A 23037-nucleotide genomic window follows, 5' to 3' on the forward strand; every position below is an offset into this window, starting at 1 on the left:
TGTGCTTCAAAGTACGTTGACTAAGACACTCAAATTCTCTGAGTCCCCCAGGCTCACCCCAGGCATAATGGACACCAACTCAATGGGGCCATGAGCATGTCCAGACGTTCCCAGCTGTGGGGCTAAGGATGCTGCAGGATGGTTTGCCCTGGTCACATGGGCTCCTTCTCAGCAGGAGAAAACAGGGACTGAAGGTCACCAGTCTCAGAAAATCTCAGGGCCTGGGGGGCTGAGACTTGAGGAGGACAAGGGATGGCGTTTCCTAGAACCTAGACCTAACTTCCTGATACCTGGAAGGAACTCTCAAGCATTGGAAGCTGGAAGTGTCTGGGAACCCAAGCTCAGAGAGAGGAATGGCTTTAAGGGTGAAGGAGGAGAACTTGGTAGAAAAGCAGGCCCCAGTGCAGTAGGTCAGAGCATGCACTCTGCAGCCACACGGCCTGGGTTCGAGAACTCAGCTCTGGCATAGCTGCCAGAGTTACACTTTACCTCTATGAGCCCCAGCGTCATCACCTATAAGATGGAGATGCTAATCACATCCAGCTCATACCGGTATTTGAGATTATGTGAAATAGCACAATGCCGAGCACATAATAAGCATTCAGTAACTTCTTCCTATCATTACTTTTGCTATTACAGAGGAATTAAGGGCAGCAAGGCTCACGGTCTACACCATGTGTTCTGGCATCAAAGACTGAAATTCCAGAGGCTCCTAACCAGCTGTATGACTTTGGGCAAGTTGCTTAACCTCTCTGAACCTGTCTCCTCATCTTAAAGACTGATAATATCCACATGACAGGATTATTGTACCCACTCTACCTTAGTATACCATTTTGTGCATAGAAGATACTCTATTAGTGGAAGCTATTTTTTATTTCAACAGATATAGCTGGCTCTATCTCAAGGCTCAGAAGGCTCAGGGTCTGATGAGGATGGAGTTAGGGAAGGGAAGAGGAGTCACTTTATTTTCTCTTGGGCACAATCACAGTCCACACACACCTACAGAGCCTTCAGTATGAATTCTGCTTTGTATTCAGTCCCGGGAACAAACACAATAGAAGCAGAAAACTTCATCTCAACCCCATCGAAATATGCAATGCCACACTGGTATGTAGCTGCCTTTTGCTTTCTGAGAATTATTCTAATGTGACCAAAATTCTGGAAATACCATCAGATAATGTAAAACATGATGGCAGCTGAAGTTCTCCAGTTTGTCTCCAAACAGGGAATCCAGCCTTTTCACATACATTAGCTTGATTCCTCTTCTCAAACCCCTGGAAGCAAGGTGTTGGTTACACCGCTTCTTTTTTCTTTCTTTTTTTTTTTTTTTTTTTTTTTGAGACAGAGTCTCGCTTTGTCACCCAGGCTGGGGTGCAGGGGTGTGATCTCAGCTCACTGCAACCTCCAACTCCTGGGTTCCAGCAATTCTCAGCCTCCCGAGTAGCTGGGATTACAGGCATGCACCCCCACACCCAGCTAATTTTTGTATTTTTAGCAGAGACGGGGTTTCACCATATTAGCCAGGCTGGTCTTGAACTCCTGGCTTCAAGTGATCCGCCTGCTTCTGCCGCAGAAAGTTCTGGGATTACAGGCACAAGCCACCAAACCCCGCCAGTTACATCTACTTTTATTTCCTCTCCCATCTATCAAGACCAGGAAACTGACTCCATAAGATAAAGTCGCTTACCTTTGGTCACACTGTTATTAAGTGGCAGGGACAGTATTTAACCCAGATAGCCTGACTCCAAAGCCCATACTCTCTCCACGGTTGCTGTGGATGGTGAACCATAGATGCCAAGGTGGTCTCCTGTTGTACCCATTCCTGTCTTTCCAACTGCCCCCAAGGACCTCCAGTCACGTATCTCAGCATTTCCCAGGGTGCTTAGTCCAGGTCTGGGCATATAATACAGTCTTGATAATAATTTTCACCTTGAAAGTCCATCTGTTTTTTGACATTGAAGTCAGGTGCTTTCTGAAATAACACTAATTGTATGCAACTCTAAACACACTATCATGATCACAGCCCTAGTGACAATAGCGTCAATTACTGAGTATCTACTACTTACCAGATGTTTCATAAACTTTCTCTCTAATCCCCAAAGTGGTTATATTCAATTCAACATTCTATTTATTGAATGCTTACTGTGTGCCAAACACTGGGCTCTAAACTCCCCATTTTACAAATGCACAAAATAAGGCTCCAAGATTGAGTAACTTACAAAAGGGGTGGGTCTGGGTCGAGAACCCAGGCCTGCCTCACACCAAACCCCACGTTCTCCACTTTACTCACCCTACCTTTCTCTGTGCGTGTGAGCATTTATAATAGCGTGACTATATTACAAGAGCTGGAACAAAGAGAGCTGACCATACTTGTCACCACAAACCAGAATACCACAGCACTACCAGAAAGACACCTCTTTGCAGCTCTGACCAGGTCCCACTGCAGCAGGCTCATGCACAGGTTTCCCTGAGCAATCTGCCCGCCCCAGGAGGGCTGTATCTTGTTTCTACCTACTTCATTAGAGTGTTCTCACAGCACTGTGCATAAATTAATTAGCACATATTCTTCTGTAAGAAACAGCCCCTGGGTTTTAGCCTTTAATTCAGAGATGACAAAGTAAAGCATTGGATTTCCAAGTTAAGAACAATGCTGGCTTTTTCTAGGTTCCCTTTAAAAATGTAGAACTCGGAGAAACCCTTCTGTGGCTGCCTCCAATGGCCGGGTGGGAGTGGCCTCTTGCCCAGGCGCTACCCAAATGGGTAGAGCCAACGGCAGTCACCAGCCAGACAGGAGGGGGTATCACTGATGAGTCGGGCTGATGCATTGTAATTAATGGTAATAAAAATAGATACCACAAGAGAGAGAAGTGCCAAGCCAGGAATCCCTACGACAGGATAGAGTTTCTTTCAGGTAATGGAAAGAAGAAGAAGAAAAAAAAAAGTCACTTCTAACAGGAAACCTGATCTACTCGTTGCCTACAGAGGATTTTTGTAAAGTAACTAAGGAAATGCAACGGAAGACGGCAGCCCTAGAAAAATTAGAATAATTCTACTTAGAAAACTTTCTTTATTGCAGAAAGTGGTGGGTCTGGGTCAAGGACCATGGGAACCTGGTGATGCTATAGGCAGTTAGACCTGGAATTTCTAAGGGCAGTGAGTTCAGTCTGTAGCTCCTCGGGCCATGGGGAGACTCCAGCACCCAGGACTCCTGGTTGAAGGAAAGCGTCCACTCTCTGAGACTTACCCTCCAAGGAAGGGGAGGCTGGGAGAGAAGAGCAGGAGGAAAGAGGAGGAAGAGGGCCATTCTCCTATTGGCCTGGTCACTTCCCAGCTGTTGCTGTCAGTCAAACCCGATTGGTCATTCAGGCATCCATTCAAACATTTCCTGGGCACCCAGACGTTGCAGGGGAAACGTGAGATGGAGAAAAGCCAGCGTCTATCCCCCGAATAATCCTGTGATCAGACCGTCTGGCAACCTAGTGCACCTCTGGGTTCTGTGTGTTTCTGTCTCCGAGGTCTCGCTCTTCGCGGGCGCGCCTCGCTTTTCGAACCCTCCGTGCCAGCGCAGGCGGGTCAGTGCTGGGGTGAGGAGCGAAGAACAGCGGGCCCTCTCCCAGTCCTCTCCCTCCTGGGCTACAGGCCTGCGGGGAGCAGAGCGCGCATTCCCTCCGGCCTGAACTCTGGGCCCGCCGCGTGGGGGCGCTGGCTTGAAGACCTGGTGGAGCTACGGGGCCCGGGACGCGCAGCCCCTCCACTGCCCCGCTGCAAAACAACCCGGTGGTGGAGTTCAGGGGCTCCCTGAACCCAAAGCCGTGAGCCCGGCCCCTCGCGCCGTGGCCCTGCCCGCCACGCTCGCGCCCCTCCGCACTCGGGCGAAGGGGCCCAGGAAGGGACTCCAGGACTAAGGCGGGACCGCGGGCGGGGACGCAGGGCCGGGGGTCGCAGGAAGGCTGCCAGCGCCCGGACCCAGATACCCGCCCCAAATCCCGCCTGGTCCCGGCGCCGCCCGGGCCGACTCGCCTCTTTGCGGGTCTCCAGGCTGGCCCCGAGCCCCGGTGCTCATTATTTTCGTTTGAACAAGATCCTCCGTGAGCCCGCGGCCTCTAAACCGTTGTATCGTGTGGGTCCTCCAGGTTGCCGTGTGGGTCTCAAGGTAAAGGCCCGGAGGGCAGAGGGGTGACGATGACCCCAAGGGACTCCGTTGCTCCAGCTCTTCGGGCCTGTGACTGCGCCAGCCACGTGCGGCGCGGGCGACGCGGCTGTTCGCGCGGTTCCAGGAGTGCGGCCGCCCCGAGCCCAGCGCCTCGCAACCTTGCCCGGGCTCGGGGCGCCGCGGGGCGCGTTCTCCGACTCGGAGAATTCGTGTGAGCCGACTGGCCTCACCCTGACCTGCCCCTCGTAGGACAACACGGAAAACCGCGGGTGCAGGGTTTGCGAGTCAGACCCCGCAGGTGCGAGGGGCGGGTGGGGAGGCATCGGAGCCTCAGCGCAGCCCCGTCAGGCACCACCTGCCCGCTTTCAACGAAACGCGTCGCCCAGGCCCAGAGAACTCGGGGACTGTCTGGGGATGGCGCCCGGCCCATCCCGGCTGGGGCGCTCGGAGCCGGGAGAGGGCGGAGAGCCTCCACCCAGGCCGGGGCATCCCAGAGCCCGAGGTGCGGAGCTGCATGGACCGCCCGAGGCGGGCGGCGCCAGGGCCGGAGTCTGCCTAGGGGATTTCTGCTGCCTTTATAGGCTGGAAAAATAAAGATAAAAAGCAAACCAAAAAAAAAAAAAAAAACACTCTGGTTCCCTGACTTGGCACCGGGCACCCGCCCCCTTCTCTTTTTCCCTCTGTCACAAACAAGGTTTCTGGTTTGCCCAGAACAAAGGCCTTCCCATCCGCTGGCCTTGGAAATAGCCAGAGAGCAGCTCCTTCTTCCTAGATTACCCTATTCTTTCCGAAACAGCCCCATCCCAAAACCAGGGAAGCCCTCGGGAGGCCAGTGGGCTGCCTTCTCCCTTTTCCCAGAAATGCCCCCGGTGGGCACGGTGTGCCGGCCCTGGGCTGCTCAATGGGCACCGGACAGTAGGTGCCTTCGGACTTTGTCCTGGGAGCTTCCTGCCCAACTCCAGGCACAAAGACCCCAAACTGTCCCTGACAATTTATCTGAGATAAAGCTAGTCCATCAGCCTGAGATCACTGGGGAGCACCCACCCACCCCTGCTGCTGCTGCTTTCCAGAAACTCTCATCCTCCCAGGGACTTCAGGGAAGCTTGGAGGTGAAAGGAGGCGTTTCAGTAAAGCCCAAATTTCCATGGTTCCGAAAAGGTTTCTCCCCCTAGCCATGGAGTTTTTCCCGTTTGTGCTGGATAAAAAGCAAGTGCAAGCCTCTTGGGAATGGGTCTTGGAACAGGAAGGAGGACAGGGATTCCGGAGATTGGAGTGAGGTAGACCGTAGGCCTCTCAGCAACTGCTTTGGGCACTGCAACTAGAGGGCTGAGATTGTCATTGGCTATTAAATCCTCATCCAGACACCTCCCAAGTACTCTGTTCTGTGGCAAAGACTACTGGGGAATGGGCCAGGCAGGGAAGGGGCTGGGGAGTGTGGGGAGACCCTCATTCAGCATGTAACCTTTTTAGGGCAGGCACTCATCTACTGCTGCTACTAAGAGGTTCTGGCCCACACCTGCTGGAACCGGTTTTTTACATACATGGGGGAGGAGGAGAACTAGGGGCATATTGACACACACCCATACATCAGGTAATGGTGCTCCAGGTTTTCAGTGCTTTCTCGGTAATGACTTTTCATATGGCACACACACTGTTATCCACGGTGGCAGGCCCTATGTCTGTTCTGTTCTTCCTGTGCTGCTGAGCGTTGCCTGGAGGCTCTTGGGAGGTCTGACTCGGGCTTAGGGCCCAGAGGCTGCAAAGAGGGCAGCACTTGGAGGAACAGTGAGTCTGAAGCTCCAGAAAAATCTGCTTTCACTGAACATGGGCGGGACCCAGTCCTGGGGGAAGTTTAATCTTAAAGCTCCATGGGTCGGAGGAGTGGCACATTCATGGTGAAGGCTGTGGCTGAGGTTGCAGAGATTGTACGCTTTTTCAAGGTTACTGTTCTTAGACCCACCCCAGCCCAGAACCAGCAGGAACTTAAGAGGTTACCCAGGCTTCAATCTAATACTGGAAGAGAATGAAGAACAGTGGACGGGGGACTGGTCCAGGGTCTCAAACCAGGAAGTGACTGCCTGGTCTCACTCACCCACACCAGGCCAAGATGCTCCTCTACAATCCCAGCCTAAGCACGCTAAGATGTAAGATGGCCATTGCCAGGGCTGGGCCCAGCCAGTCAGCTGAATCCTTTTAACCAAGTAGCTGAAGAAGAGGAGCTGAAAAGAGTAAGTTGCACTTTTGTTGGAGGTCAGCAAAGTGGGCTTTGAACCTCATCACAGTCTGGGGTAAATTCTTCTCCATGTCTCCCAGGGTCCTTAGATCCAATTCTGGGGCAGCCCCTGTGCGGCAGTGCACAGGACTCTGGATAGGGTGTCCTGGACACAGCAGACCCCCTCCCAGCCTACAGATGCAGACTTGAAAGATGCCACCTGGATTTCTGCAGAAAGCTGCCCCTTTCTGCACCCGCACTGGCCTTGGACCTACTTCATCAGCCCTGTGGCCTCATTCAACATGCGGGGATAGGCCCCTGGAAGCTAAAGTCTTAAGGGGAGTCCCAGGGTTCCACTCTCTCATGCCTACAACACTCCCAAAGGACTTCCGGAATGCTGGAGCAGAGGGAAAATTTTTGAAATCTTGCAGAGAAGGAAATGAACACAAAGGAATAAATATATGCCTTACCATAGACACCAAGCAAAGCCAAAAGTTGAACCCAGGGCTCTAGACTCCCATTCCAGTGCTCCTAGCACAAACTCACTAGAAAGTACAAAAGGGTGGGAAAGAAGAAACTGGCCTAGACTCGAGTTACATAGTCCCAGGCTGGCTGAGAGCAGAGCAGAGGATTTGTGCGGGCTTGGGTCTCGGCACCGAGAATGGCCCTGGGAGCTCCTGGCTTGCAGCAGCTGAGGGGGGAAGAGGAGGAAACTGACGTGGAAAGGACATGTCCGGGAAGGAGCTAAGCCCCGGGCTTTTCAAAAAGTAGAGCAAGAACACCCCCACCCTCAGTTCTCCCACCTTTGTGCGAGCCCTTTTCCCACAGGATCAGCACCACATGTTTCCACTGGCTCCCTGACAGAAGCAGAAAAACAGGACCCCCTTTTAAAGCACCTCATTCCAGATTGGCGTGGCCAGGCGCCGAGCCGAGCCCCAGCGGAGAAGCGGGAGGACTGAAAATCTTGCCTCCGTTCTCCTCACCGACCACCCACCGGGGAAGCGCCACTACCGTCCTAGAGTCTCTGCCCTCGCCCCTCTCCCACGCCCCGGTGGGCAGACTGCGGGTCTGCGCCGTCCCGCTTTCTGCGTCGCAGCTGCCAGCCGGAGTCAGCTTCCATAGAGGCCACACGGAACCGCCTGGCGCTCCTCGGGCTGTGGGACCCGTGGGGTTAAGTCTGAGTCCCCGCCCGGCAAGCAGCAGAGAGCGCAGAGTTGGGGCGGTACAGGCCGCCAGGCAGCCAGCGGTGCTAGGAAGGGAGGAAAGGCGGGATCCTCCGGGAAGTCGATTCTCCGGCGTCCGCCTGCGGCCACTGCCAAATCTTCCCCACTTCTTTCTTCTACTCCCTCCCCTTTTCCCTCGAGGACCGCTGGGTCCAGAGTTTCTAGGATGGGGGGTGGGGCGCTGTCAGCAGAAAAAACCAAGTCTTTGGGCGGCACCCGAGCACGTCCAAACTCTCCAATCCCACTGGCCTGCGCCAGGGTAGAATGTGCCCGGTGAACAGAGAGCCTGGGAGGGACGCGGCGACCTGGGGAGAAGAGGAACCCGGCAGGGCCTGGGTGAGGCTGCAGAGCCCTCTCCTAGCGAAAGCTGCCCAAACTTTCTTCCCCTGGAGGGTCCTTCCACCCCTCTCCCTCCCCTTCCTCCCGGACACCCCCTTAAACGGTCTCCGCCTTCCCTGCTCTCCTCTTCCCTCCCCACCTCGACCCACCCCTTTTCGTCTTCGCCCGCTCCCCCCTTCCCACCCCCCCGCCCCCCCCTCCCCCCACCGCTCTCCTGTCCTCCTCCTCCCTCCCTCTTTGGGCATCCGCCCCGTCAATCTCCGCCGCTGCCGGCCCCAACCCGGCCCCTCTCCGCCTCCCAGGCTCTCAGAGCGCCCCAGGCTCCAGTCGAGCCGCCCTCCGTTTTGCGCGGAGCGGGGCGATCTGTCAGCGGAGCCGGCGGGGGGGAGCGGCCCGGCCCGCCGAGGCTCGGGTTACCAGTGACTGACAGCGTCTCTATGGCGAATAATTTGACTCCGACTATTGTCTGGCACTGGCAGGCCCCGGGTCAGATAACCGGACCAATCAGGGCGCGGGCCGCCGCGCCTCATGCCCGCTTAGAATAATATTATTAAAAAAGCTGCGAGCGAGCTAGACCGGAGGGAGAACGAGTGAGAAGCGAGCGAGGGAACGGCGGGCGGGCGCGGAGCATGCGGAGCGGCGCCCCGGGCGGCCCCCGGGCTTGGGCGAGGGCTTGGGCGAGGCGCGCGGGTGGTGGGGGCGCGGAGCTGCGCGGGACCCGCGGCCGGCGCGGGGACGTACGACAGTGACTCGGGGTTCACCGGGGGCCAGCGCCGGGCCACGGGGCCCGCCCCGCCCGCTTCTCGGCCCGGACGGCCCGGCGGGGAAGCTTCCATGCGGGACCGCGCGGCCCGGTGAGGGCGCGCGCGGGCGGGCGGGGACGCAGCCGGCACCATGTCCATGCTGCCCACCTTCGGCTTCACGCAGGAGCAAGTGGCGTGCGTGTGCGAGGTGCTGCAGCAGGGCGGCAACATCGAGCGACTGGGCCGCTTCCTGTGGTCGCTGCCCGCCTGCGAGCACCTCCACAAGAATGAAAGCGTGCTCAAGGCTAAGGCCGTGGTGGCCTTCCACCGCGGCAACTTCCGCGAGCTCTACAAGATCCTGGAGAGCCACCAGTTCTCGCCGCACAACCACGCCAAGCTGCAGCAGCTGTGGCTCAAGGCACACTACATCGAGGCGGAGAAGCTGCGCGGCCGACCCCTGGGCGCGGTGGGCAAATACCGCGTGCGCCGCAAATTCCCGCTGCCGCGCTCCATCTGGGACGGCGAGGAGACCAGCTACTGCTTCAAGGAAAAGAGTCGCAGCGTGCTGCGCGAGTGGTACGCGCACAACCCCTACCCTTCACCCCGCGAGAAGCGCGAGCTTGCGGAGGCCACGGGCCTCACCACCACACAGGTCAGCAACTGGTTCAAGAACCGGCGGCAGCGCGACCGGGCGGCCGAGGCCAAGGAAAGGTACGAGTAAGTAGACCTTCTTCGGCGCCGGCTCCCCGGGGCACAAGGGAGGGGTTCGCAGGGCTTCTGCCGGTTCCCCGAAGAGGCCTAAACTGGGCCCCCAGGCCCAGCCACAGCCCAGCTGCAGCCCGGCCTGACTCGGACGATGCTTAGGCCTTTCTATGCCGGAGACCCGGCGAGCAGGGATTTGTCTAAAGCGGGCAGAGCAATTCAGGAAGTTGTCAACTAACCACTCGGTCGCTACAGGAAAAGGGTGGAGAAGCAGAGAGCTTCGGGGCAGCGCAGGACTGTAGGCCTGGATCCCCTGTGAAGCAGGCACAGTAGGTCTGGTCATCCTCAGAACGGAGGGGTTTGGGCCCAGGTGAAAGCAGATTTTGCAGATTTCTTGCTGTTGGTGCTTCCCGGCATTTCCCCCCAGCCTTACTCAGCTCCAGACCAAAGTGTGATGGGGTCGGGACTGGGGCTGGGACTGGAACTTCCCTAGTTTGACCTGGATGGGGAAAAGCCTGGCCATGAATTTTCCTTGTCAGATGTGGGAGTTGATAGCGGGTCCTTTATCCCCTTAGAAAGGATCCAGAGGTGAAAGGGAGGAAGTGTCAGTTCTGGGAGAGGAGACCATGCCGTGTTTTCTGCCTTGCTAGAGATAGCCGCCCTTCCCTGGCGCTCCAGGCCCTTGATGCCTCTCTCCTTGGGCCCTACCTCTGATGGATAGGTCAGAATGTCTGCGGTGAGCTGAGAGCCACAGAGGGGCTGGGAGTTGGATGTCCTCAGGTAAACCAGGACTTCCTGAACCAGCCTAAAGGTTGATCATTAGGCCCTTGCCACTACCTGTCCTATAACCCCTCAGGACCCCAAATCTGGAGAGGAACTGATTATGGGAACAGAATCCAGACTGGGGTAAGAGGAAAACAGGACACCTGGGGTTGGTGATATGGGGTGTGTTCCACCCTGAGTTTGAATGATCAGGGTCAGAGGTGGGGGCGCTGAACCAGAAACATCTTAGGGGGAGTGCTGCCCGCTCAGATACTCCCAGGTATCTGAGACCCTGAGGTTGGAGTATCCACAGTGGTGAGGTCTCAGCTGCCAGCCCTGTGGGAAGTTCCCTCCCAGGAAAGCAGAAAGAAAAGCCCTCCTGGATGCTGGTGACGAGAGATCATATCCAGGATTTTAAATATCCAAATCTGGGGAGGAGCTGTCAGTCAAAGGCGTAGAAGGAGGTGGGTTCTCTCTGCTGGGTCCCCCTCCATGCAAACTGGCATGTGTTCAGACTCCTGAAAACCTGGGTTCTCAGACCAGGCACCAGATGAGAGCTGCAGATTCCCGGAGTGGCTGGTTACAATGGAAAAGTCTCAGCCTTCTCCCAGGGGCTGCCCTTTATCCCTCAAGCTTCTGGTCCCCCAGCTGATGTTTTCACTGTACCACCATGGAAAGGGAGTCCTCCATCCTTGGACCCTTGTCTCTAGGCCCAGCAAGGAGAGCCCTCACAGGGCTGCCCAGTTTGGAGCTACAGGGAAAGGACGCTTAGCCCCAGGATCCTATCTCCCAGCCAGGGGTCTCCCTCGGGCAGAAAAAGCAAAGGCAAATGAAGGCTTGTGAGAGCCCCTAAATCCCTTGACCTGGGATCCAGGGTTCCTTAACCTCCTAGCCCCACGTCTACTCAGCAAACCTGGCTTGAGGAGCCTAGAGTGATCTGAAAATCCAGGCATCTTCTCCTCCTCCCTGTTCACCCCACAACTTCAGGGAACCCTGTTCCCCTGCCCCTCTGTTCCTGAAAAGAAATATTGGGAAGGAGGGAAAGAGGAAATACAGAAAAGATATTGATGAGATTGAGAGCATGAGAGGTGGGGACGATAAGGGGAGAGGGGCAAGAGAAATTGGGTGTTGAGAGATGAAGAGAATGGGCAGAAAGAACCCAGACCAGATCGAGGAAATGGTAGAAACCGAAAACACCCGCAGGCCACAAGCCTGGGATCTGTCTCCTGAGGCTGGTGGCTGGCTCTGACTGCGACTGAGATGGCTCTGGGTGGTCTCGATGTCCCTGCTGACCCTGCTGCTTTGCTCCCGCACTTGCAGGGAGAACAACGAGAACTCCAGTTCTAACAGCCACAACCCGCTGAATGGCAGCGGCAAGTCCGTGTTAGGCAGCTCGGAGGACGAGAAGACTCCATCGGGGACGCCAGACCACTCATCCAGCCCGGCACTGCTGCTCAGCCCGCCGCCACCTGGGCTGCCGTCCCTGCACAGCCTGGGCCACCCTCCGGGACCCAGCGCAGTGCCAGTGCCGGTGCCAGGCGGAGGTGGAGCGGACCCGCTGCAACACCACCATGGCCTGCAAGACTCCATCCTTAACCCCATGTCAGCCAACCTCGTGGACCTGGGCTCCTAGAACCCGTTTGCCTTGATGAGCTTGCCTTTTGCGGCTTGACACTGGGGACCTGAGAGTGGCAGTGTCCAGGGGCACCCCGCCCCTGCGGCCCCACCAGGTACTGAAAGACCTGTAGGCTGAGCGGGTAGAACAACCGGGTAGGGCGGATAGCTGTCTATGTTGGTCCTTGTTTGGGATTTATTTTCAACAAGTTACTTTTGGGATCCTTTTGGGGCTGGAGACTGGGTCTTAAACCACAGAAGGGAATAAATTATATACCACTGTCATTCTCTCTCTCCCTCTGTCTCTTCCTTTCTTTTCCCCTCTCTTGCCTTGCCTTTTCCCCCTTTCCTCTTCCTTTCCTTTTTCTGCTTTCTCTCCGTCTTTCTCCCTCTCTTTGTATTGCTTCTCTCTTTTCTTCTAGATTTCTGGCTTGCCACCGTTCACTCTCTCCTTCTGTCTCTCCCTTTCTCTCTCTCTCTCTCTGTTTCTCCCCTCTTCTCTCCTGCCAGTCTCTTGTACTCTGTGTCCTGGTCCCTCCATCTGTACCCCTGTCCTTCTCCTCCTGTCTGGTGGTCTATCTGCCCCTACCTCTGGCCCTCGCTTTACCGGAGTCGGCGGTGGGAGAGGGAAGAGGAGAGAAAAGAAAGGTCCTTTGAACCTAGGCCATCTCCAGAGGCCCTTTCCCTTACCCTTGTGGGTCAGTGGGAGCTGCAGGTGTCAGCTCTTCGCCTAGTAACTTAAGTGAGAGAGAAAGGGCAGCGCCACAGAAGCCCCTAAACGCCGCCTCGTCGTCCGCCCCTCGTCCTTCTCTCTTGCCAGGCCCCGCCACACCGCTCTCTTCCTCCCGGGACTGTGGCCACAGCGCTCCCGGCTGAGCGCGCCCCCCTCCCCCTAGCCGCCGACTTGCCGTCTCCCCATAATGCCCTCATGTGAATGTTCTTCGGGAAATATTTCTGCTTTTATTTTATAATAAAATTAGAAATCATAAATATATAAATTGTTATATGCCACAAGGCCCGCGGGCCGGGAGTGCCGCAGTGTCTGATTTCCCTACCAAGACTCGACACCCTGGGTGGGCCGTTCTGGTTGGCGATGCTCTCTGGTGAGTCCCGAAAACAGCGAGACGCCTTCCCACACACACGACGTGTGTCAGTCGCTAGGTGAAGGCACCGAAATTCCTGAAACACCCCCCACCCCCTCCCTTTTCCTGGCTGGGAAAACTCCCTGCAGAAGCGAGGGGCAGCCTGCTCCCCTCCCCACACCAGCGACGCGCAGAGCCCTTGCCAGCCTCTTTCTTCACCTCGAGGTCGAAGTGGAAGACGAGAGAGCTTGTGCCGAGGGCAGGTAGTGCCTTCGGGGATGCCAAAGCTGAGGAAGAAATTGGGCAGCAGAAGTTTCCTGCTGCGCTTACTCCGAGAGTTGCGGTCTCCGAGACTGGGCGCGATGCGCTGCGCGGATTTGCCGGTCCCAGGCTCAGACCCCCGGACCTAAGCTCCCAAGGCGCAGCCCCGGTGCTGTGTGTGGCCGTGGAGCAAAGGTCTTCGAGCTCGCAAACCTGCTTCTGTGGATTTGCAGTGGAACTGAAGGGTCAGGGAAGGAGGGAAATCGGACTCTGGGCGGCCAGGCCGGCGGGCGCCTCGGTTCTCCTGTTTCTCCCTTTCTCTGTCCCTCTCTGTTTCTCTCCTCTCCTGCCAATCTTTTGTACTCTGTGTCCTGGTCTCTCCATCTGTACCCCTGTCCTTCTCCTCCTGTCTGGTGGTCTATCTGCCCCTACCTCAGCCCTCGCTTTCCCGGAGTGAGGGGTGGGAGAGGGAAGAGGAGAGAAAAGACAGGGGTCAGACCGAGCTGGCGGTTCCGGCTCCGCCCATGGGGCGCCTAGGTGCTTCGGGGGCTATCAATTAACCTGCAGCGCCCCCTCCTCTCTGGAGTGCCAGCCCCCTGTTTAAACGACGCATCTGAGCCAGTCCGGGCAGATCCGGAGTGGGCAGGACTCCGAGAGGAAGACGTTGAGGCTTTCCCTTCTCGGGTCGCAGTGGCTGTAGGTACTCACCGCGTCCCTCCGCAACCAGGGTACCTCGGCTGGGTGGAAGGAAGGGGATGAGTTGCTCGTGGCGCCCCGAGTTCCCAAAGCACTGTGTCCTCTAGGGGCTTTTCCTTTCAGCGTTTTCTGGTAAAACCGGGATAAAAGCAGAACACCCTTTCGCTTGGACTTTGTAAGCAACAAGAATTCCTTCCTAGTTGAGACTGGAGCGGCTGCAGGCTGTTAGGCCGGCTAACTTGGCGCGAGAGCCTGCACCTGGGTCTTGGATCTGTGCAGGCCTGGAGGTCAAGGGGCTACCCGAGAGGCTGGGACTGCACGGAGTGGCTGCAGTCCTCCGCCTGGGGTCGCACAATGTGCCCCTCCACCTTTGCACCCCAAGAGGAATTCCAGTCAAGGCAGCTCCTGCGGCCTCCACTGGAAGCTCTGCTCTCGCGGATAGCTCAGGTCCTCCCGGGTACTGGTCTGTGTTTCTAAGGCCTGAGTGGGCCCAACTTCTGCTGACTGACAGGGTGAATGGCAGGCTACTGCCTGAACGTCCCCAAAGACTCAAGAGATGCCTGAAGCCACCTTGGGACAGCCTAGCCAGTCACACAGGACTTGGTGATGTCCCGTGAGGTGCCAGAGCCAACTCTTCTATGTACTTACTTCTAGGGAGGAAGCAAACGGTAGCCTCGTATCCTGTCTCACCCCTGCCCATCCCCCATTTTCCAATCTCACACTCACAGGAAAACAGGCTCTATACCAGCTTTCACAAGGATGGGAACATACACATTTAACATTAATGAAACTCAAGATTCTTGAGAGCCTGCTATGTGCCAGGCATGGTAGACAATACCAAATCCCCTCACCCTCTCACACAGCCACCACTCAGGGAAACACACAGACTCTGTCACACACATGTTCACCCCTGCACACATTAGCACACAGACCCTCTGCCCATTTTCAGACACACAAACACATCCTCAGGCACTCTCCCACACTGATATATACGGGAGATACCTGCACAAATGAACCCTTCCTCATGCCTGTGCCCCCAAACACACACATACACATAATGCTTCTCCACAGAAGCACACAAATCCACAGCCACACACTGGTGCCCTGGCTAAGCAACCAGTCCCTGCCCATCAACCTGCTAGGACAAGACCCAGCTGTGCAGCATGGATTGCTGGGAAGGTCTTGACACCTGGCTGCTTGATCCCAGAGAAAGAGATGGTCCCAGGGCTGAGGTGGCAGCTGCTGAGGGATGCACCCCAGGCACTCTCTCAGCCAGCCCAGGTGGGATCTCAGGAGTCTGCCTGGAGTTTTCACCTGCCAGTAGGGGACAGGGTGCCTGTCCCAGGCTTTACTGTGGAAAATGAATCCCAGCATAGGGGTGCTACTTGTTGCAACTCCCCTCTTTTCCTCCCTCTTGGAAAGCTAACCACAAAAATACTTAAATAAATAACATTTTTAAAATGTTTAAACGGAGAGGCGGGTACTACGTGGAAGTTCTGAAAATAAATTTGAAAGCTACTCACCCACTGCATAAATCTATACAAGCTGGTCCTCAGTTCCTCACCTGGGAAGACCGAGCTGCTATCCTGACCTATTCGCACAGATGTTGCTTGGTGATGACAACCCCTCCCTGTCCGGTGTCCCCACTGAATAGGATTCCCAGTGGCTTGTCACCTCTCTGCCACCCTCCACCCCCCTCACCCTGTAGCAGTCACAGAAGCCACCAGTTTTGCTCCAGCCACCTCAAGTGACCAAGTGACTGGAAGTGCCCAATCTTGTTTTCTGCTTCTCTGACTGTGTTTGCTACAAGACACCCTTCATTTGTTCCCAACCAGGTCCCATGCCCATGGGGCCCTTCAGGGCAAAACCCCATGAAGAAATAAAATCCAGCCCTAGGGGCCTCTGGCTAGACCAGAGAAGGGAAACCTGCTTGGGGTCATTAAAGCCCCGGGCTACAGGGGGCAGAGGAGAGTATGTGGAGCTTGCAGTGTATCCCTGTCAGTCTCCTCCCCACCCCGACCCCAGAGCCCTGCTGACCCTCTCCAGGACTCAAATCCCTACCCCAAATTGTACCTTGAGGGAGTGATGCCTGCCTGGGGAGCAGGTGGTGACATCGCATTGCACCAGGAAAAGTTAAACAGAGCCAGGGCAATCTGGTGAGAGAACAGGGCTACTCAATGCTTGGTTATCTTTAGTCGTTGTACGAAATACAATTTTGGTGAATGAAAAAGGCAGGACCAGCATCCTGGGAATTTGGCCTCCACAACCCCCTAGGACCCATCTTCTGCCGAAATCCGCCAAGGCGCTGGGACAGAAGTAAATGTTTTTGTGAGGGATAGTTGAAGAAAAACCGAAGAGGAGAGGACTTTTGACTGGGCCCCTTCCTTTTTCATCGTGTTCCCATCCTAGCACTAAGACTTCAGTCCTCTGGGCCCTCAAAGCTGCCTAGGAAACGCTGGAGGGGCAGGTAGACACAGTGGGTGTGTACTGGAAGATGTGAGCTGACGTGATAGAAAACGCGTGCACCGTGAGAGGGTGAAAAAACGCCCCGATGAGCGCCGAGGGGGTGGATGTGCACCTCAGGAGGGCGGCAGTGCTTTAGTACACAGGTGTAAGGGTGAGCCCAGAAGCCCAGGAGCCCATCAAGCGCCCGGCGGAGTCGGGAAAGTCAGGCTGAACCTCAGGGCTCAGGCACCTAAGTGAATGCGCCGGAACTAGAGGAGGACCAGCCTCTGCATTCCTGCCGCCTGAATCCACCCCAGCGCGGGTTGGTGCCCATTCCTGGAGCCGCTGCCGGCGGCCGGCTGGTGAGCAGAAAGGAAAGGAGGAACTCCCGGTCGCGGCAATCGGGAACCAGGTGACTGAGCCGAGACTGGTCCTGAAAGACCTCGCGTCCAGGTGTCAGGGTCAAGGTTCCGAGCGACCTCGCGGGAGTCTCTTTTGGAAACTCCGCGGGTGCCTGTGCGGCTGGAACTCGGAAAGGGTTTCTCCTGGGTTGCAGGATGGAATCGGAGTGTGGAGAGGCAGATTGGGTGCCCTCGGATGGGGTGTCTTCCACGCCGTTTCCCCACAATCTCGGCGGCAGGGCAGCTCCCTCGCCTGGCACATGCCCATCCCAGGCCGCCCTGCAGTGGAGAAAGTCTCTGTAACACCGCTGGCGATGGGTCCGAAGAAGGCCTGTCGCCTCGCCAGACCCGAGAGACGTCCCCAGCTGCCCTAGAGAACTCTTTCTTGGAAGGACCCACAAATCGGAGAGGCTGGCACAAAGGCGGACATGAGGCTAAATCAAGAGCTAGCAGCGGCCCAGCCTACCCTGAGCACGAAGCGCGTCCTCCCTCCCTAAGTACCGGGTACCGACCTCACCGCAGGCCAGCTCCGGGAGGGATACAGGGCTCCGCCTGCTCTAGGCGACCCAGGCCTCCAAAGACTGCAGTGCCGCAACTCCCACTTTCCCCGGCGAGGGCCGCTTTCCAGGGAGAGTAACCAACGCACTGCTCGGGGTAATGCGAGGTTCTGGGCCCTGAGGTCAGGGGAGCTTGGGACCTTAGGACTGGTCAGCCCGATTCCCTTCGCCCGTTGAGCCGACAGCTTGGCCGTAGGACAGAGGTTGGGACCCAGGACACTTGAGCCGCCCCGCGGGCGACAAAGCCATCTACAACTCTGTCATTCCCGTAGCCCTTAGGCTCAGAAGACTCCACCACTGCCGATCCAGGGCCCCCAGGCCCACATCCAGGATTCTGTGGTCCCGCGGGGGAGCGCTGTCTGGGCTGCTCCAGCCCGAGAGTCAGATTTAAGCTACTCGAGATCGTCTAAAGAGTAACCGGTCTGTGGGGCAGGAGGGTAAGAGCAGCCGCAGGGCGGACCTTTCAGAGCTGCCAGCCCTCGATTTCCTTCCTCCAGGGCTTTACCAAGAACCCATGTCTGTCCGCCCAGCAAGGTGCTCTCGCTTGCTCAAAAGCTCATTGTCAGCAGGAATTTTCCCAGTAACTTGCTATGGGCCATAAAGACACTGCTCATTGGTGACTTCTGGACCCCCAGAGTAACAGATAGTGACTACCATTTCTTTCTTTTTTGTTAGAGATAGGGTCTTGCTCTATTGCCCAGGCTGAGGTGCAGTGGTGCGATCATAGCTCACTCAAACTCTTGGGCTCAGATGATCCACCCTGCCTCAGTCTCCCCAGTAGCTAGGACTACTGGCGCGTGACCACACTTGGCTAATTTTTTTAGTTTTTGTAGAGATGGGGTCTCCTTACATTGCCTACCCTGATCTTGAACTCCTGGGCTCGAACAATCCTCCTGCCCGCCTCCCAAAGTGCTGGGATTATGAGGGTGAGCCACTGCACCTGGACTATAACTACCATTTATTGAACATATACTATGTGCATAGAGCACTTTAGACACCTGGTATCTGTTTAATTCTCACAGAGCCCATACAAAGAAATTATTATTACCAGTATAAGAAATGAAGGTGCCAGGTTCAGGAACTTGCTGGAGTTACACATTAATTACAGCAGCAGGGCGGACATTCGAACTCAGTTTCAGACTTTGCAGCCACTTTCTTCCCAGCATGCTGACTGCCTGTGAGTGAGCCCAGTGCTTGAGATTGGACCCTCACATGGTCCAGGAGCTCTGGATAGCAGGGAGCTATCACCATGTGGTGACTCTCACGGGGCGGTGGCGGTGGGGGGATCGGACAGCTCTTAGGTGTGGGGAGAGAACACAGGGCTACTCAATCCTCAGTCCTTATAGGAAATACAGTTTTGGCCAATGAAAAAGGCAACGACCAGCAGCTCCCGGGCCATGTGAAACGTAGACGGAGTGGTGGTAACAGAACTCACAGCCTCAGTGATCAGCTTAAATAGCTTAAATCCTGTGAAAGAGTTTATATCCTCAACAATTGACAAAATTACTGTTTCCTCACTTGCCCTCTACTGTGTAGACGTGACTCACGGTCCAGCAGCCCAGAGGTGGTTTCTACCAGTGCTGGCTATTCCAGAGTAAAGGTAGAACCGTGGAACCCCAGGGGCAGCCTGCTGCTGTCTCCCTCTTTGCCCTCCTTCTTCAACCCCTGCCTGGTCTCAGCCACTCAGCTCAGGAAGATGAGGCTGAGGCTGATACAAGGACCCTGAGGGCTGAGACATTAGTCCTTGTGGGATGTCCTCCTCGCCCCACCGCACCCCATTAATCCCACACTGGTGGGTTGGGGACAAAGTTCTCTGTCTGGGGGCCATTATATTAAAGCATCATTCCAGTCACTCTGGTTTACCACTGCAGAGCAAGGAGGCCAGGGAGGGAGTAGGAACCCAGACCCTGCTCTCTAAAGACCAGAACAGAGCTGGCCATCTCTGCTCCCCCAACCTCACACAGGCCCCACTGGAAGCCCTCATCCCCTTCTCCACCTGCAGAGATATTGGTGGTACAAGCTCTCTGATTTCACCAGAGCTAGATGATTCTATCAGTTTTAAAATAAAGTGTATGAAATAGGCTATCGTCCTGTGAGGCAAAGCTTTTGGTGACCCTGGAAAGCCACTACGAACCGATGAAGGAGGTCACCCATCCAAGTCTAGGGAAGTGAGCTAAACTTAAGGAGATAAACCCAGAAGTGTGAGTACTCCTCCTATTTCCTTCCCAGGGAAGAGCCCTGGCCCTGATGGGGTGGGGAAGGTGGCCAGAGGGAATTAGAAAAGCAGAGAAGGTGAAGCTGAATCGTTTCTAAAAGCAAAGCAATATGAATAGCTCCTAGCATTCTTTATATGGTACTTTGAAGAATTTCGATGGTTTCACAAAATTCTCATTACTTAATATTCAAATTATATAGGTAGGCAGGAAAGTAATTCTGATCCACATTTGGCAGATGAGGAACTGAGGCTCAAGATGTAACGTGTGCCTCTCCTGAGGTCCTAGAGCTAATGGAGGCTCTTTCTTCTACACCCTATTGTTGAGGTGACTTGTTAAGTTTTGGGGAAAGAGCAGATACCAAACCAGCCCAACAAATAAAGATTGCTCCCCTGGGATTGGGGGAAGGATGTGGAGAGATGGCAGCCACCATGGAGGTCTAGATGATGCCACAGAGACTTAAAGTAAAAGTATCTCAAAATCAGAACAGTCTGCCTCTGAAATAGCTAAAAGGAATGCCTCAGGCCATTTCCATACAAGGGAAGCTTGGGGAAGTGGATAGAACTGAGAACCAGAGCTTTGTTCTGTCACTGGACTCGAGACCTGTCAGTTAAAGCTTTCAGCCAATGAGCTTGGAGCCAGAGATTTTCTTAGAAGGCGAAAGTTTTGTAGGTGATGCCCAAAGAGCTATAGGTTTTGTAACTGGAGAAAACAAGAAGGGACTCAAGGCTTTTGTTTAATCTGAAAGCCTAGACCCTGATTAGACCCTGATGTTGGTCTGGAGCCTTAGGTGTAGAAGTCAAGAATCACTTTTTTTTTTTTTTTTTTTTTAAAGACAGAGTCTCACTCTGTCGCCCAGGCCGGAGTGTAGTGGTGCAATCTCGGCTCACTGCAACCTCCACCACCTCCTGGGTTCAAACAATTCTCCTGCCTCAGGCCCCTGAGTAGCTGGGATTACAGGCATGCACCACCACGCTCAACTAATTTTTATGTTTTTAGTAGAGATGGGATTTCACCATGTTAGTCAGGCTGGTCTCGAACTCCTGACCTCAGGTGATCCGCCCATCTCCACCTCCCAAAGTGCTGGGATTACAGGTGTGAGCCACTGTGCCCAGCTGAGAATCACTCTATAATGTATTTATTATTCGTTAAAGGAGTAGGTAAATCAATTGCCCTGAAAGGCGAATAATATCCAATGGCAATGGGAAGGGAATTAGGGACAAAGAATGAGTGAAGATTAGAGTGATGACAAAGGGTGAAGGAGGTGAGAGTCCAGGATATCTGAAGCCAAGACACAAACTTGGAGTCAGGCAGGTGTTAGCCGGCAGCACTTTCCTCCCTAGAGACCAGGAAGGAGCCAGGGAAGGCACAAACGTGTAGCACCACATCCCCTACAGACAACTAAGATGTGTTGGGCACCAAACCAGAGACCAGGAAAGACTAAAATCCCACCATACCTAGTAGCATGTCAACAAAAACCTATCTAGAACTCAAAATCTGCCCAACACAGGTCAGCTTCCAACCCAGATGCAGCTGAGGCAAAGAACAGGAAAAGAGACTACATAAGGTATCACTGTAACAAATAAATTCCAAAACAAAAGCTTATTTATCACCCACCCAAAAGTTTAAAGGAGTGCTTCCGGTCAGCAGGTGGCTTCCCACAGGGAGATTCGAGGACCCAGGCTCTTATAGCAAATGGTTCCATCCTCACCTACGACCTTAGAATCCTTTGCACTCAGTTACTGGATAAGTAAGGCGTGTGGAGGACAGGCATGGGAGGTGTGAGGTTGGGGCCAGTTTAGAAGTGGTACACTTTACTCTTTTTTTTTTTTTTTTTTTTTTTTAACAAAGAATCAACTTTATTGAACATTCAGGGTCAATGTCTCTTCTTGCTCTTGCCTGTGACCTTGGCTGGTGTGAGGACTGGAGCTGCTGCCTGATGCAGAGTGGAGGAGATCTTGTTAATGTAGCACAGACCAACCACGGAGAAGATGAAGCAGGTGGTGACACAGACTCAGTGGATGAGGCCAGATGCAAAGAGAGCCAACAGAAGGAACAGGAGAATCTCAGGGAAGGTCTTTGCTTGGGATCCTTTGCCAAACACAAGAGTCTCCAGAATCTTGAAGGCAGTGAGGGAGAACACGAAGAGACGTGAGCCAAGCAGGCCGTCCTGGATGGTAAGCCACTCGGTGGAGGCCAGCTGATGGCTGCACATCTGCATCCCAGTGAAGAGCGGCAGGGACAGGAGGGAGGAGATCGCCAGTGAAGTGCCTGTACCCACCACCATCATGCCCTGCATGTGGGTCAAATCGTCGCCCCTGGCCAAGAAAAGGGCACTTTTATTCAACTGGCTGGAGCTTAGTCACATGACCAGCCAACTGCAAGGGAAACTGGAAAATGGAGCTACCTGTGTGACCAAGGAAAAACATCCCAGGAAAAGGATTTACTGAGTGTGTATGAAATGTTAGTCAGTTCTCAGAGATTTTAGAACAGAAGCAACTGTGCTCTGTAAATTTCCTTTTTCTATGCATGTGTAGTTATTGGTGTTGCTGTTTTTACTATCATGGTGTTTGCACAGTGTTTGGGGGATTGTATTTTGTTTGTTTTGCTTTGGGGTGGGTTTTTTTTTCTTATCTTGCTTTTTCTGTAGTGAAGAATGTACGTAGAGGTACTGCATGAGATCCAATTCCTACAAGTGACCACAAGTCATTTCATTTCCTCATTGTTGCATAGTATAATAATTTGGGCAAGTTGCAGCTGGAAGTAATTTTTTTAGAAAAACCCTAATGAGAGGTCTCAAGCAAAATAGAAGATTATTTCTCCCACACATTAAAGTCTAGGTAGGCAATCTAGGCTTGGTGCAAAGTCAAGCTCCTCCTACTTAGTTGCTCCACTGTGTATAACCTCAATCTCATGTCCCAAGATGGCACTAGGAAGGACTGAAGAAAAAGGTAAAGTCACATGCAGTGTCTCTTAAGTAAGATTCCTAGAAGCTGCCATAAAACATCCCATTGTCCAGAACCTAGCCACAGGATCACACTACACTTACAGGAAGACTGTGAAATATGGGCTTTATCTGGGACAACTATGTATTAATACAACTGAAGTCCAGCAGTTCTATTGCTGAAGAAGGAAAGAACATTGTGTCTGAACTCATTGGGAGTTGAACTTGGTTATCTCCAAGGACCTTTACTGATGTTCTGAGTTTCTATAAAACCAATAACACAAACAACAAAAACAATAGCAAATTGCAAATTTTAAAAAGTTGCTTAGAAAAACAGCACTACGGCCGGGCGCGGTGGCTCAAGCCTGTAATCCCAGCACTTTGGGAGGCCAAGACGGGCGGATCACGAGGTCAGGAGATCGAGACCATCCTGGCTAACACGGTGAAACCCCATCTCTACTAAAAAATACAAAAAACTAGCCGGGCGTGGTGGTGGGCGCCTGTAGTCCCAGCTACTCGGGAGACTGAGGCAGGAGAATGGCGTAAACCCGGAAGGCAGAGCTTGCAGTGAGCTGAGATCCAGCCACTGCTCTCCAGCCTGGGCAACAGAGCAAGACTCCATCTCAGAAAAAAAAAAAAAAAAAAACACAGCACTACAGCAATTTGTTAACAATAACCAATGGCTACTTT

At 54.3% G+C, this 23037-nt stretch overlaps 1 protein-coding gene and 1 pseudogene across 2 annotated transcripts; one reads left to right on the forward strand and one right to left on the reverse strand.

Moving 5' to 3' along the window:
• Positions 1 to 8258: 8258 nt before the first annotated feature.
• Positions 8259 to 12759, forward strand: SIX2 (SIX homeobox 2). 2 transcript variants are annotated; one of them, XM_050753701.1, is made up of 2 exons: positions 8259 to 9381; positions 11455 to 12759. In XM_050753701.1, exons 1-2 carry the CDS (start codon positions 8822 to 8824, stop codon positions 11765 to 11767), a joined length of 873 nt encoding a protein of 290 aa, XP_050609658.1. In that variant the 5' UTR covers positions 8259 to 8821; the 3' UTR covers positions 11768 to 12759. The 2 variants fall into 2 exon arrangements, with proteins under 2 accessions (XP_050609658.1, XP_050609657.1); XM_050753700.1 differs by having other exon boundaries at positions 8706 to 9387.
• An 8506-nt stretch (positions 12760 to 21265) lies between these two features.
• Positions 21266 to 21727, reverse strand: LOC126933586 (keratinocyte-associated protein 2-like; annotated as a pseudogene).
• Positions 21728 to 23037: the final 1310 nt, after the last annotated feature.

Source organism: Macaca thibetana, chromosome 13 (genome assembly GCF_024542745.1).
Source record: "Macaca thibetana thibetana isolate TM-01 chromosome 13, ASM2454274v1, whole genome shotgun sequence".
Lineage (NCBI taxonomy): Eukaryota > Metazoa > Chordata > Mammalia > Primates > Cercopithecidae > Macaca > Macaca thibetana.